Genomic DNA, 16,218 nt, shown 5'->3' with positions numbered 1-16,218 from the left:
TAGAAACATCTAGGGCAAAATTTTCAAACCCAGGTGTCTAAACACATATTTAGGCACCTAAATGTAATGCCGGCCCACCAAATTTATCCATTTTGGCCTTCATTTTTAATGCTCTAAGTGTATTTTTTCATAAAGATTAAATTAAGAAACATTTCACTATAGATGGAATGGACATCCACAGAGGTAAACTTTAAACTCTAGGGTTGGCCCAGTAATAGTGCTCTGCACTGCCATGTGAGCATCCCTACGCTAAATACCCAAATAGTTCTCACATCATGTATGTTGCAAAATGAGCATGTTCAGTCCGTGAGAGGTTTTTTTTTTTCTTGGACCACTTAACAGCAATAACATGGGCAGATTAGACAAGAAAGTCAAGTGGTTCAAAATGAGCCTCATTCAGTCTTCCTTGACCAGAGGGATAATTAAGTGCCCACTACGTGAAGTCTTGAGTCAATAGTTTAAAGCAAGAAAAAAAGAGGACAGATGCTTGGGACTTCATTATAATCAAGGTGGCAAAGGTTAATAAAAAATGTTTCCCCAGATTTCCAGAGATTTAAATTATAAACTACAAACTATTTATCGTCTTTCAGTATTTGAAAAGCTGTATTTTTCTATGGTTGCAATATTCTACTTACATTTCTAATGTACATAATCATTGTAGAATGTAGCTACCAGTATTTCAGTATAATATTGGTATCAGCTACCTGCCAGAGACATTATTCTTCTATCTTCCCCAGTCCTCCGTTCTACCTCCCGTCTAAGGAACCTCCTTATGATACAAAAGCAGCAGCTATCAAGCACTATTAACTCAGTAGCTCAATGATGATTTATAACTCTTAATTGTCCTCAAGCTCAGACAAGGGAAAATGACTGACCTATAATTCTGCTGCTCTGAAGAGATCATTCCAAAAGGATTCTTACACTTAGTCTTTGCTTCCTGGCACAAATCTGGGAAAACTACCAAAGCTCTGAAGATTTTTGGCACCGATGGGTAAAAGGATAAAGCATGAACCAGGACACCCTATTGACAGTTGTGTCAAGCACTTAGCTTAATTGCCAACCAATAAGGGGATGGTTTGTGCATCGCCCTATTACCATTGTCCTTAGGGTCAGAAATTTTAAGATCTTTGGCAATTCCATGAGTCTCATGCTATGAAGCTGAGATCCAAGAGTAAGACTGCTGGAGAATTACATCTTCCTTAATCACTGCCTAAGCACGACTCACTTCCAAATAAGTAGCTTACAAAAACAGTGACGCTAAACAATTTCCATTCCATTGAAATAAGGATCTGGAGAGAGTGCAACAACATCAGCAGTTCAAATCCCACAATGGGGCTTGAACTGCTGAAACTGAGTGCAGACAACACACAACGTGGATGGATGAGACTCAGAACACTTGCTCTTTTAAACTAGGGTTGAAGGCTGATCTACATATTGCTCAGAAAGTTAATCTGCACTCTAAAAACTTTTTAAAAATGTTATTTTGCTTGAAATAAGACATTTGGTGACATTCATGTAAATTAAGATACCTGGTGATCCACAATCACAACAGACTTCATTTCCGGGTAATCTCTGTATATCATCAATAATGGCTTTTGTTAGATCCTCTAAACTGTTTTCCCCTGTGCTCTGCTCTCCACGGAATGCCATGTTTAATGCTTCTTCTTTACTGTTAGTCAATACTGATATCCATCTAGTATAAAATGAAGGGTTTTTATGAAGATTGTTTTGCAAATACAACTTTACCTATAAACTATAGCAAGTTTGCAGGTGAAAGAACAGGGTAGATGTGGAGGGGAGGGAGTATACTGTGAGAGAGACTGGAAAGTTAAAAAAAAAAAAAGCAGAAGTAAAACAAAAATGAGAGGAGGAACAAAGTAAAACAAGGGGAAACGATTTTTAAATTGCTCATCAAAAAGGGTTTGAATTAATGTACTGCAACATGTGCCAACATATATAATTCCTGGTTTCTGAAGTGGGTTAAAGCCTGGGAGTGGATAGAGACTAAGGGCCAGATTTGGAATTTAGGTTCCTAGGCACTTTTGAAAATATCACTAGACACTTATCTGCATCTTTATATACCTGAATTCTTTAAAAAATCTGGCCCTGAGTCTTTTGCTATAATAGCCCATATACAAGGACTATGAAGGCCAAGTAGATGGGACAGGTCAGGAGTAAAAATGGGATAGGATTTTAGAAAAGAGGCGAAAGATGAGAATAGAGAGTAATGGAGTAACAGTAGTGGCCAACATTAAGATTATAACTGGTAACGTGATCTTACAGATATCAATCTGCAACTCAGTCAAGTTAAAACAAATCAACAAAGAGTTAAAAGTTGTTTCAGGTACTATAACTGTGCTGAGTCTACCCACTGATTTTTAAGGTTTATACAACAACATTTCCCTATTTTAAAAAGTGTGTTTCTCTCACTTCCTGTTGTGTGAAAGTCCCAAACTACGAGGGGCCATTGACTGACAGATTTTACAAGGGATTTAGAAAAAATGGCTACACACTAAGTGCTGTCTAATATATCAAATTAGCAAGCTGAAAAAACAAAACAAAAAACAGGTTTTTTTCCTCCAATCCCTTTCAGCTACAGTAATTGTTTGTTACTTGGAGCTAAAGCAGATAAAATAGCACACTTCTGTCTAAAAATGCTCAAGCTCTGCTTAACCAATTTCCTGCTTAGATATTTCAACTTTCTATACTCAGTGTGATTTTTTTTTGTTTTTGTTTTTTTTTTGCAGTGTGCTGTAATGTCTAGGTTCAACTGAATGGATTGATGATGAAACTTTAGACTTAATTTCATAGTCTCTAGCGTGTAAATACTAACATATGTGAGTAACTTTAGAGACATAAGTAGTTTAATGGGGAACTTATACAAATAAAGTTACATCATAAATGTTTGCAGAATCAGGGCCTGAATTTGTATTTGCACTCACATATGCACTTTTTTGTTTTGTGATTAATGCGCAAAAGATGAATCTGGGAACAAATGGTCTTTTCCAAAAAACTTGCAAAGGAAGGTTAGTAAAAGCCAGTTTACCATGCCCCCTTCCCCTCCCACCCCTGAGAAATGTAAGCATTTCCAATATTTTCCCTCTATAGTTCTGTGTACAGAAAACAATACATGTGCTACACATAATCTGAATTTGTAAAGTAAAATATATAAACACACTCTAGGTGGCAGTCATTTGCAATTTTGCTAATGAAGACCAGTTTGTGAAAACAAAACAAAAAGGAAGTATTCTTGGCTTCTGATATTAGCATAATCCAGATAAATGTAGGTAATGTACAAGCTGAAATATCCGTTCATTTAGAAATTGGCAACTGGCTTAAAGAACTCGTCAGCAGCTACAGTTATTATGGTTCCAATTTAATTGCAATTACGATAAATAGAAATTAACATTGAATGTCAGATATACAATAGCAATTTAAAAAGCAACTTTCAATCACTATTAGAAGGAATGAAAATTAGATGAAAAATTGGATGTGTGAGCTGACCAGAGGTTTGATTAGTGTTTCAAGCATTATTTTATTTACTACAGTTACATACAGCAATAACAATTCGCTTTTTATTCCTTTTAGCCAAGGAAATGAAAAATTCCATATAGCTGCATATCACCTGATGCAATCTCTGAAAAATTCAGAGCACAAAGCATCATACTGTGTGCTGTAGCTAGAGATTATCAGCAGGGCTAATTTAACACAAACATTCATGCCATTTATAAAACAGAATTGATCATTAATACTCCAAAATGGCAGAAATATATTATATACATTATTCACTGCAGAACAACCTCTTCCCCCAAGCCCTCAAAACAGTAAAATGGCATTTTAACCCAATATGACATTACCAGGTGTCCTATGGTTCTCTCTATTTTAATTATAGCTTTGTTGTTTTGTACAGTTTCTGTTTGAAGTACACAGAATGCTTCTGCTTCACTGTATGAAGCCACTGGACGCAATGTAATATGCAAAGATGATCAGATATAAATTTGTAGTGTTAATGAAAACCGGTTGCACAGTTGTCCGATTGTATTACAGACCAGGGTTCTGCAATCTCCACCTCAATTAAGTAGTTGCCCAGTTTTCCATGGTGTTCTCTTCCTCAGATGTCTAGATATTGGACAGCTTTCTGTTTTCTCCTAGGACTCCCTTATTGCCCACAGGTTTCTGTCATTGTTCTGTTTTGGGGGCTTTGTGCTGAGCCAAGTAGCCTGCTAGGCTAGGCTGAGAACTTGCTAATGAGGTTCTAGTTTGCCATCTTTGATTCCTAATCCCTTTAGAATCCCTTGACAAGATGGCAGGGCTAAATGAGGGAGAACAGGAGTTTAAAAAATCAGCTTCTAAGCAACTAGAGGAGCTAGCGAACAGGGAAGTTTTGCAAGGGAGTTGCGAGAGGGACTGTTGGACCCAGATACACCTAATAAAAATACTCTAAACTTAGTATAATAACCACCACCCCCCCACACACAATAAAATAAAATAAACAAACAAATCCTGCAAGACTAAAAATAATACAGGCAGGAGTCTAGCAGTATAGTGAGGGGCTACCCATTCTTTTGCACTGAATGCAGCACGTAGGACTGCATACCTGTACATTCAGTGCAGGTCTTCAGAGACAGACTACTGGCTCTTTAGACCAGAGTAGCTGAACTGGAGATGCTAAAGGAGACAGAGAGGTACCTAGAGAAGATTTTCAGGGACACAGTAGCATGGTCCTACCCCCAACCTGATAGCCTTTCTGCTGTTAAGGAAGATAAAAGTCTCAAGGAAGGAGAACGTCAAGCTAGAGCAGAGGAAAACAATCCCATAATTGGGACCCTCCTTCCAGATAATGTCCTGGTATCTTCTCGCACTGAGGATACCTCTCCGGGTGAGGGGACCCCAGTTATTAGGAAGAGACGAGTAATAGTAATGGAGGTGTTAATTATTAGAAATATAGACAGTTGGGCTTTTGATGATTGGGAGACTGGCTCAGTGAACTGTCTGCAGAATGCAAAAGTTGTGGACCTCTCAAGACATCTAGATAAACTTATGTGTAGTGCTGGGGAGAAATTGGTGCTCATAGAACATGCAGGTAGAAATGACATAGGGAAAGGTAGGAAAGAGGTCCTGGAGGCCAAATTTAGATTAAAATCCAGCATCTCTATGGTAGCATTATCTGAAATGCTTCCAGTTCCACACGCAGGTCCAGGAAGACAGGCAGAACTACAGAGTCTCAATGCATGGGTGAGATGATGTTATTGGGAGGAGGGATTTAGGTTTATTATGAACTAGGGAACCTTTTGGGAAAGGAAGATCCTATATAGGAAGGATGGGCTCCGCTTAAACCAAAATGGAACCAGATTGCTGGCATGAAAAATTAAAAAGGTATTAGAGGAGTTTTTAAACTAAGGGCTCAGGGAAAGCAGACAGGTGCAGAGAAGCACATGGTTTGGACAGAGAAGCACACAGTTTCTTAGGGGAAAATTTATTCAAGGGGATACTCTATGTCCTAATAAAGAAGAGAGAATATAAGTTGAGAAAGTACAGATAAGAACTGAAGAGAAACTCTGAAATGAAAAAGAGTCCCACTCAATTACATCATATGAAGCCAGACAACTAAATATTGACAAATTTTATAAGTGCTTGTGTACCAATGCAAGAAGTCTAAATACTAAGATGGGTGAACTTGATTGCCTGTGTCAAGGTTCCTTCCCCACTCTGAACTCTAGGGTACAGATGTGGGGACGTGCATGAAAACCTCCTAAGCTTACTTTTACCAGCTTAGGTTAAAACTTCCCCAAGGTACAAACTATTTTACCTTTTGCCCTTGGACTTTATCGCTGCCACCACCAAATGTCTAACAGGGATATAACTGGGAAAGAGCCCGTTTGGAAACGTCTTCCCTCCCCAAAATCCTCCCAAACCTTACACCCCCCCTCCTGGGGAAGGTTTGATAAAAATCCTCACCAATTTGCATAGGTGAACACAGACACAAACCCTTGGATCTTAAGAACAATGAAAAAGCATTCAGATTCTTAAAAGAAGAATTTTAATAGAAGAAAAAGTATAAAGAATCACCTCTGTAAAATCAGGATGGTAAATACCTTACAGGGAAATTAGATTCAAAACATAGAGAATCTCTCTAGGCAAAACCTTAAGTTACAAAAAGACATAAAAACAGGAATCTACATTCCATTCAGCACAGCTTATTTTCTCAGCCATTTTAAAAAATCAGAATCTAACGCATATCTAGCTAGATTACTTACTAAGTTCTAAGACTCCATTCCCGTTCTGTTCCCGGCAAAAGCATCACACAGACAGAGAGAGAGGCTTTGTTTCTCCCTCCCCCCAGCTTTTGAAAGTATCTTGTCTCCTCATTGGTCATTTTGGTCAGATGTCAGCGAGGTTATCCTAGCTTCTTAACCCTTTACAGGTGAAAGGGTTTTTCCTCTGGCCAGGAGGGATTTTAAAGGTGTTTACCTTCCCTTTATATTTATGACAGCCTGGTATTAAGTGAGGCTATTGATATAATAGGCATTAAAGAAAGTTGGTGGAAAGATGGTAATGGGACATAGTAACAACAGGAAAAGGAATACTTGTGGCACCTCACGTCAGCTGTAGCTCATGAAAGCTTATGCTCAAATAAATTGGTTAGTCTCTAAGGTGCCACAAGTCCTCCTTTTCTTTTTGCGAATACAGACTAACACGGCTGCTACTCAGTAACAACAAGGTACAAAATACATAGGAATGACAGGAGTAGGTTGCGCTATTGGGGGAGCGAAGGAAAGGAAACAGAGTCAAATATAGTAAAAATCTTAAATGAATCAAACAGAATCTCTATGGATAGAAATTTCATGCTTGAATAGTAACACATAACAATAATAAAGCGGTAGGACTATACTATCAACCACCTGACCAGGATGGTGACTGTGAAATGGTCAGAGAGATTAGAGAGGCTACAAAAATAGAAAATTCAATAATAATGGGGGATTTCAACTACCCCCATATTGACTGGTTACATGTCACCTCAGGACCAGAGGCAGAGATACAACTAGCATCAATAACTACTTCTTGGAGCAGATATCCCTGGAATACACAAGGGGAGAGGCAATTCTTGATTTAGTTCTAAGTGAAGCACAGGATCTGATCCGTGAGGTGCATATAGCCAAAGAAGTTACTCACCTTGTGCAGTAACAATGGTTCTTTGAGATGCGTCCCCCTGTGTTGGGGCTCCACTGTATGGGTCCCTGTGCTGCTGGTCAGAGAACTTCAGCAGCAGTGTCCGCTAGCGCCCCCACCCCCACGGTCTCTCTTTGTGCCCTGCCATGAGGCTAGGCAGTGCGTGCAGGCTAACCCCCCTCAGTTCTTTCTCTACCGCAGAGTCATTGACAAGAACTCCAAAGTAGATGGGACGAGAGTAGGTTGTCCTATCCCTGCTCTGGAGCAGTAGCATGAACATTTCTTGTTCAGGTAAGTGGCAAACAAGTCTGTGGTCAGCATCCCCCACCTCCTGAATAGATTGTGAAGCACTACTGGGTATAGCTCCTATTCATGGTTGTGTGGGAATTTGCAATTGAGACGGTCTGCCATCAAGTTTTGTGTATCTGGGAGGTAGACCGCTGACAGCGTGGGAGATACACCAGTTTCATAGTCTCAACACTTCTGCAGAGAGGGAGGGAGACTGGGCTCCATCTTGTCGATTTATGTAGAACATAAAGGCAATGTTGTCTGTTAGGACTTTCATGGGTGACCGTCTGATTAATGGGAGGAAATGGGCGCAGGCATCCTGACCACCCTTAGCTCGAGGAGGTTGATGTGGAGGGATATCTCCATGGAAGATCACTTCCTTTGTGTCATAAGGCTGTTTAGATGTGAGTCCCACCCTAGGAGGGATGCGTTGGTGGTGAGAAGCAACAAGGGAGAATTCTTCAGGAAGGGGATCCCTTTGCTAATATTGGCTGGGTCTTTCCACCAGTCTAAGGAGGTTTTTACCCTGGTGACCAGTGACAGGGCTCTGCCTAGAATGTCCCTCTTTGGTCTATAAACCAAGCTGAATCACATCCGAAGGCACCGCATGTGGAGTCGGCCGTGAGGTATTACTGCTGTGCCAGCTGCCATATGCCCCAAGAGTTGTAGGCAGTCTGGCTGATATTTGTGGACTGTTTTGGACAGTCTCTGTAAGTGTAGCCAGAAAGAGTAATCTGTGCTGGTCAAGGTTGGCGCCTATAAACTCCAGGTGCTGTACTAGAGTGAGGGTTGATTTCTGGCCGTTGATCTGTAGCCCAGCTCTGTAAACAAGTGCATTGTTGATTTGGTGACTTGGTGAGCCTCTTGGAGAGACCAGGCTCTGAGGAGGCAATCATTCAGGTAAGGATAAATCATGATCTCTTGGCAGCGTAAACAGGTGGCAACTACTGAGAAAATCTTGGAAAATACTCTCAGGGCCAAAGATAACCTGAAGGGGACTACCCTGTGTTGGTAGTGATCTTGTCCCAGGGTCAATCTGAGAAATTGCCTGTGATTTGGTACGACCGATGTGAAAATATACATCCTGGAGGTCAAGGGCTTAAAATCAGTCTCCCTGTTCCAGTGCTGGAATGATCATCGTTAGTGACCATCTTGAATTTCACAGCTTTGACAAACTTGTTGAGTGCACTGAGGTCTAATATGGGTCTCCAGCCCCCTTCCTCTTGGGTATTAGAAAATACCAAGAGTAGAACTTCTGACTTGCAGATGTTGAGGTATTGGTTCTATGGCTCCTAACTGGAGGAGACTGTCTACCTCTTGTCGTAATAAACTCTCGTGAGAAGGGTCCCTGAAGAGGGACAGGAAAGGCTGTTGTGGAGGGGGCAGGGAGACAAAATGGACAGAGTACCCACAGTAAACAATCTCTAGGACCCATAAGTCCAATGTCATATGCTTGCAGGTGCTGCAGAATGCTGCCAGATAGTGGCCAAAAGGGTGGGTAGTGATGGTAGGTTGTAGCAGTTGTGGGGAATGAACTATCGGCACCTCAACCAACACTGGTGTTTAGACGTGGAAGGCTAGGACGAGGAACATTGCTGACCAGACGGTTTACGTCTGGAGAATTTAGTTTTCTTTCTCTGTGGCTTGTAGTATCATTGAGCTGGGCACTGGGAAGTTTATGGTTTATGCTGGAACTGTGGACTAAATTTTCTCTTTTGTCCCAGCACATGAATGCCCAGCATATGAAGAGTGGTTCAAGAATCCTTCAGTGTGTGAAGGGAGGCACTGGTTTTCTCCACAAAGAGCTTAGTGTCCTCAAAGTGAAGATCTTCAATGGTTGCCTGCACCTCCTTCAGGAAACCTGACAGGTGGAGCCAAGAGTCACATTGCATCACCACCATGGAGATGGATCTGGCTGCAGTATCAGCCGCATTGAGGGCAGACTGTAGCATTGTCTTTACCACTAGCTGCCCTTCTTGGATAATGGCCTTAAATTGTTTGTGATGTGACTCTGGCAGCTACTCAATAAAATTGTTCAGTTTTGAGTAATTTGTGCAATCATATTTCACTGTAAGCACTTGGTAGTTGGCAATTTGAAACTGAAGCATGGCCAAGGAGTACACCCTCCTGCTTCCAGTCCCTATTGTAGGGAGTGGGCCTCATATGGTGTTGACGGCCATGAGAATTGATTGAGTTGGGTGGAGAGTGGGAGAAGAGGAACTCTTTCTGTAGGCCAGGATGTATTACTTTTTGTTTGCAAGTCGGTGTGACCAGTGCTGGGGTCTGCCATATGGTTCTTGTGGGTCGAGAAGGGCCTCATTGACAGGGAGGGCTATTATTAAGGATGAAGGATGGAGGATGTCCAGGAACTTGTGGTGTGTGTCCATGACTTCCTCCATTGGTATCTGGAGAGAGTCAGCCACTCTCTTTGCGAGGTCTTGGAAGAGGCGAAAATCATCTGCCAGGGATGGTGGGGGAGGCATGACAGCCTCATCTGGGGAGGAGAAGAATATAGTTTTTGGGGTTGCCTCCCCCTTGACATCACCCTTGCACTCCTCCAAGATTCCTTCTGGGGGCTCCGAAGCTCTGGACATCGCAGCAGAGGAAGGATGTCTTGGGGGGCTTCTGGGTGGGACTAGAAGCCCGAGAGGGACGGGGGTGGTATGCAGCCCAGGGATCCCAGTATGGCCACTGGGGTGGCAGTGGCATGGAGTCTGGTGGTGGTGTCCATGGATGGCCATACTAGGATGGTGGCAGTGGGGACATATAAGGGTATGCCTGGAGGACCTGCTGGTATCAGGCACTGTAGGGGGCTTGAGATGAGTACTGAAATATCTCTGGTCCGCTATCTCAGACCACACTGCAGAGCAGGGGAGCATGGGAAGGCAGCGGGAAAAACTCCCATGTCAAGCGGAGACCCGGTGCAGAGGTCTGGTGCCAAGGAGAGACTCTGGTACATCAGCTAAATGGAGGTCCCTCGAGTGCCAAAATTCCAGTGGTGCTGACTGGCTCGGTGCGACGAACGGTGATGGGGGGCGGGGAGATATTCTCCGGACTGGCTGTTCAGGTACTGGAAGAGGCATCGGTACAGATGGGACATGGCATACCAGTGGTGCCTTGGAGTGTTTACTCCGGTCCTTCTCCTGAGGTGCTGTTGACTTGGTGCCTATGCCCATTGGGTCTGTGGGTGCATCAATGGTACCTGCCACCGTAGTCTTCCTTGAGCCATGGGTACCAGGTTTGGCCTGTCTCGGTGCTGATGGTACTGAGGACACTGAGCATGACAGGGATCATTTGTGGCTATCTCATGGCTCACTGTGGGGACTTCCCGCTCTCTTTTTCAACTTATGAGAAGGATTGGTGGCTGATTTCTTCAACCCATAGCCCTTTAATGTTGAGGGCTGTGGGGAAGACTCATGTCTGTGTGGAGACTGTTGGTGTGTGTCCAGAGAAGGTCTCAGAGCTACCTCCATGAATATAATCTTCTGCCTTAGCTCTCTGTCCTTGCGAGACCAAGATCTAAGCTACTGGCAAAGAGTGCACTTTTAAACGTGTCCTTTCCTGAGGCAATGAATGTACCATGAATGCGTCTGCAATGAAGATAGCGTCATTGCAGGACAAGCACTTCTTGAAGCCTGGAGAACTGGGCATACCCCATTTGGGGGGGAAGGGTCCCCAATAAGAAGCGTGGGAAGAAAGAAATTAAATTCTATCTATATCTCTCTACATATAAGTATAGATATATTTTAGAATATAAGGAAAAAAATAAAAGACACTAGACTACTACTAAAAACTAGTCTAGGCTACAAAGAAAGCATGAGGTAATAGTTGCTAATGGACTGTTAATAGCTCTGTCTCTAGCCAGGAGTCGTAGAGAAGGAACTGACAGGCGTTAGTCCGTGTGCATTGACTAGCCTCGTGGCAGGGCATAAAGATCTCTGATCAGCAGCACAGGAATCCAAGTACACCTACAGTGGAACTCTCATACAGTGAAGCACCCACAGGGACACTACTTGAAGAACCACTTGGTAATACCAACCATAAAGTAATTAAATTTAACATCCTTGGGAGGAGGGGAATACCAAAGGAACCCACCACAGTAGCATTTAACTTCAAAAAGGGGAACCACACAAAAATGAGGAAGCTAGTTAAATGGAAATTAAAAGGAACAGTAATAAGAGTGAAATGCCTGTAAGCTGCAGGGAGACTAATTAAAAACACCATAGTAGAGGATCAAACTAATGGTATACCCCCAGCACCCTCCCCCAAAAAACCTCAAGAGGACCAAAAAAACAATGCCACCATGACTAACCAACAGACTAAAAGAAATAGTTAGAGGCAAAAAGACATCCTTTAAAAATTGGAAGTCAAATCCTACTGAGGAAAAGAGAAAGGAGCATAAATGTTGGCAAATCAAGTGTAAAAATATAATTAGTGGGCCAAAAAAAGAATCTGAAGAGCAACTAGCAAAAGACACAAAAACAAACAGCAAAAACTAACAGGAAGACTACCAAACAATCAGTGGGGACACTGGATGATCGAAGTGCTAAAGTAGCACTCCAGGAAGACAACGCCTTTGCAGGGAAGCTAGATGAATTCTTTGCCTTGGTCTTCACTGAAGAGGATGTAAGGGAGATTCCCACATTGGCACCATTCCTTCTAGGTGACAAATCTGAGGAACTGTCCCAGATTGAGTTGCCAATAGAGGACGTTTTGGAATAAATTGGTAAATTAAATCCTCGCCCTAAACAGATATTCATCCAAGAGTTCTGAAAAAACGCAAATATGAAATTGTGGAACTACTAACTGGTATCACTTAAATCAGCCTCTCTACCAGATGACTGGATGATAGCTAATCGTAATGTTAATTTTAAGAAGGCTCCAGAGGCAATACTGGCAATTACAAGCCAGTAAGCCAAACTTCAGTACCAGGCAAATGGCTGAAACTAGTAAAGAACAGAATTATGAGACGCACTCATGGAGAATACTCAATGCACCTTTGTAAAGTGAAATCATGTGTGTCAGAATTCTTTCATGGTGTCAGCAAACGTGGACAAGGGTGATCCAGTGGATATAGTGTCTTGGACTTTCAAAAAGCTCACCAAAGGTTCTTAAGAGAAATAAGGAGTGATGAGATAAGAGGGAAGGTCCTCTCAGGAGGCAGTAATAGGTTAAAAGATAAGGCAGGAATAAATGGTCAGTTTTCATAATGGAGAGAGGTGAATAGCAGGGTCCCCAAGGGATCTGTGCTGGGAGCAGTGCTATTCAACATATTCCTAAATGATCTGAAGAAAAGGGGTGAACAGTGAGGTGACAAAATTTGCAAACGATAAAAAATTACTCAAGATAGTTAAGTTCAAACCTATCTGCAAAGAGTTACAAAGGAATCTCACAAAACTGGGTGACTGGAGAACAAAATGGCAAATGAAATTCAGTTGATTAGTGCAAAGTAATGCACATTGGAAAACAATCCCAACTATGCATATAAAACGATGGTGTCTAAATTAGCTGTTACCACTGAAGAAAGAAATCTTTGCGTTATCGAGGATGGTTCTCTGAAAACATCTGCTCAGTGTGCAGTGGCAGTCAAAAAAGCTAACAGAATGTTAGGAACCATTAGGAAAGGGTTTCATTATAAGACAGAAAATATCATAATGCCACTATATAAATCCATGGTATGCCCACACCTTGAACACTGCCTGCAAATCTGGTTGCCCCATCACAAAAAAGATATATTAGACTTGGAAACAGCTGTATCACCGATCAAATTCACAAAATTACACAGACATATCTAATGCTATTTGGGTCACTTATAAGTACTTGTCCAAAACACACAGCACTTGAATAAGCAGAACTACAGGAATGTGTTGTAGTTTTTAGTGGTTTGTATTTCCAAAACAGGCAATATGTCATTAGTTTTCATCAATTTACTACCTCTAAATCCAGTAAACTTCTCAAGTCTATTTGTAGGGCTAATAAGTTCCATTTAGCAACAACAATATTAAAAAAATACTGCAGAACAAATTCATTCTCTGAGCTACTGAAGTTGAACCGTATTCCTTTATTTTGATAAAACATACTGAAGCTTACAGGAAATAAAATCATTGTGGGATCTCAAACTAATCTGACAAAATAATCAGAGGGGAAAATATACGCAGTAACAAATAACTACTTTAAATGACCGGGTCTCAAAATACAAAGACTAATAAAGAAAATGAAATATATTATAGCTTGATCTTTCAAATAAACAAATATAGGAAAAGCTAATTTACGGCAAATATTTCAAGATCAATTGTGCATCCAGGACATTGCTGACTAAATATTTTAAATGGCATTATTTTCTTCTCACCCAACAAATGAAGGGAAAATAACATGGTGCTTCCCAAACAGACAATGTGCAAAGTCAGCTGTAAACATGACAGAACCGTCACCTTTCACAACCTGCAGGACTGGCCTAAAGCTTTGAAGGATTCCATGTGCAACATGAGGCTCCTTCCCTGCTCACTCCCTGTCTGTGACTGGGCCCTAAACCACTGCTTCCCCATGTCATCTACTTCTTCACCTGCCAATCAGCTGTAAAGGCTTCTCAAATGCATACAAGACAGCAAGCGTACAAGAAGCAATCTGGTGTTAAACTAGAATATAGGTGAGCAGGTAAGGAATAGTGAAGCTGAAAGGAGGGAGGCAGGCAGGCACCAGACCTCAATCTGGGCATTCCACCAGCAGCTTTCTTACAGGAATTGTCAGGTGGCAGTGGAGTGCAATGTTCTACAGCAGTGGTTCTCAACCAGGGGTACGGGTACCCCTGGGGGTATGCAGAGATCTTCCAGGGGGTACATCAACTCATATAGATATTTGCCTAGTTTTATAACATGCGACATAAGAAGCACTAGCAAAGTCAGTACAAACTACATTTCATACAGACAGTGACCTGTTTATATTTCTTTACATACTATACACTGAAATGTAAAAGTTCAATATTTATATTCCAATTTATTTATTTTATAATTATATGGTAAAAATGAGAAAGTAAGAAATTTTTCAGTCACAGTGTGCTGTGACACTTCTGCATTGTTACGTCTGATTTCGTAATCAAGTAGCTTTTATTTGAGATGAAACTTGGGGCTACGCAAGACAAATCAGACTCCTGAAAGGGGTACAGTAATCTGGAAAGGCTTGAGAGCCACTGTTCTACACAACCACACTGCTATCAAAGCCCTATGGCTACCAAAAGCAATACGAAAAAGACAAACAGAGAGATGTGAATCAGAGAACACTAGAAAGTTCTAGAGAGTTCTGCACTGGCAGGTAGATGGATAAGTCTAATGAAATAGTCTATGGGGGCAAGTAACTGCATTAATAAAGTAACTAACGTAAATGACTAGATTCCAAAGTATAGTAAGACTCAAAGAGAAGGTGTTTTCTGTCTCCCATTTCCAGTACCGTACTCTTACATCTAAAGTGGCAGATATATGGTTTTTTCGGCTGTGAAAAAGGTGAGATAGGGTACAGATAATTATTCTACTGTCTCTTCCCCTCCCCCCCTTTCTCATGGAGTTTTTGTAGGCGTCAAACCTTTTGTAACCTTTACCACTCTTCACTCTGATGAATGGCAGTTTTCACTTATGACTTTCAGCATAACAAAAAATCCAGGGAACAAAGGCATATAGTGTTTTTCCACTAATTGAACAAAAGTAGTTTTGCCAGTGACTTCTTCAATGCAAAGAAATGATTTGCATATTTCTAGAGACAGATTTAAAAATATCTTGATGACAGTGTAAACATTCTTACGCTATATACTCTTGTTCATCCTCCGCCTGAAAGTGGTATGTTCTGTTATCTGAAATACAAACAAAAATCTTTCTAATGTTGAACACACCTGACAGATTTGAAATTAATTTTAAGATGCCAAAACAGCATTTGTTACCAAAATATATTTAGCAAGTAAGGACATATGTTAACATAAGTCAGTAAACCTATGACAGCTCTATTTTTCAGTTACTAACTTTTTAATAAAGCAACAGAATTGTTGACAGTATAAGTCATTTGTATCAAATGAGGGTCTGGTGACAGATATTGTTAATGTAATACCAAAGAGGTGAGGCAGTATACTTTTTGAGTTACATTAAGTTCACTTTTTTTTGGTGTGTACAGCCAGCATATTTTTATGCCACATCTTAGTCAATTTGTTGAAAACAGACACCCTTGTGTTTTTAGAATGCATAGAAAAACACTATATGGGGCATATTCTGCCTTGTAAAATCCCTTTTGAAGTAAAAGGAGTTGCACAAGACAAAATTAGGGCAAAATTAACCCAAAATAGGTACATTTTGTTTGGAAAAAAATAAAATCAACACAAAGAAAATGTTATTGTTTTTATCACCATCAAAATTAACTTCAATGACTAAGGCTATGATTTAGTCATGGGTATTTTTAGTAAAAGTCATGGACAAGTCACGGACAAAAACAAAAATTCAGGCCCCTGATCTGTCCATGATTTATACTATACCCCTGACTAAATCTTGGGGCAGCTGCTGCTGCGGGGGGTGCACCCCAGGGGACTGCTGCTGTATGGAGCATGCCCCACGGGGCCGCAGCTGGGGAGAGTGGGGGCAGGTGCACAGCTGCTCCAGCCGCCCCGGGGACTACTACTTGGGCTGGTGCGGATGGCTGTGGGGCCGCCTGAGTGGCTGGCTGCAGAGTCGCTCCAGCAGCGGCTGGTGTGGCTGTCCCCAGGGCTACCTGAGTAGCTGGCCCTGG

At 41.5% G+C, this 16,218-nt stretch overlaps 1 protein-coding gene across 2 annotated transcripts in view; it reads right to left on the bottom strand.

Moving 5' to 3' along the window:
- ASAP1 (ArfGAP with SH3 domain, ankyrin repeat and PH domain 1) overlaps positions 1–16,218 on the bottom strand; it is a 329,167-nt gene that overhangs the window by 76,171 nt on the left and 236,778 nt on the right. For both annotated transcript variants that reach the window (XM_073330123.2, XM_073330124.2), the window contains exons 15-16: positions 15,250–15,298; positions 1,530–1,693 (exon numbers count right to left, since the gene is read on the bottom strand). In XM_073330123.2, coding sequence (XP_073186224.1) covers positions 1,530–1,693; positions 15,250–15,298 — 213 coding nt within the window. The remainder of the gene's footprint in view (positions 1–1,529; positions 1,694–15,249; positions 15,299–16,218) is intronic.

This window comes from Lepidochelys kempii, chromosome 2 (assembly GCF_965140285.1).
Source record: "Lepidochelys kempii isolate rLepKem1 chromosome 2, rLepKem1.hap1, whole genome shotgun sequence".
Classification (NCBI taxonomy): Eukaryota; Metazoa; Chordata; order Testudines; family Cheloniidae; genus Lepidochelys; species Lepidochelys kempii.
Note: the sequence above shows the minus strand (reverse complement) of the source record. Positions and strands in the feature narration are given on the sequence as shown.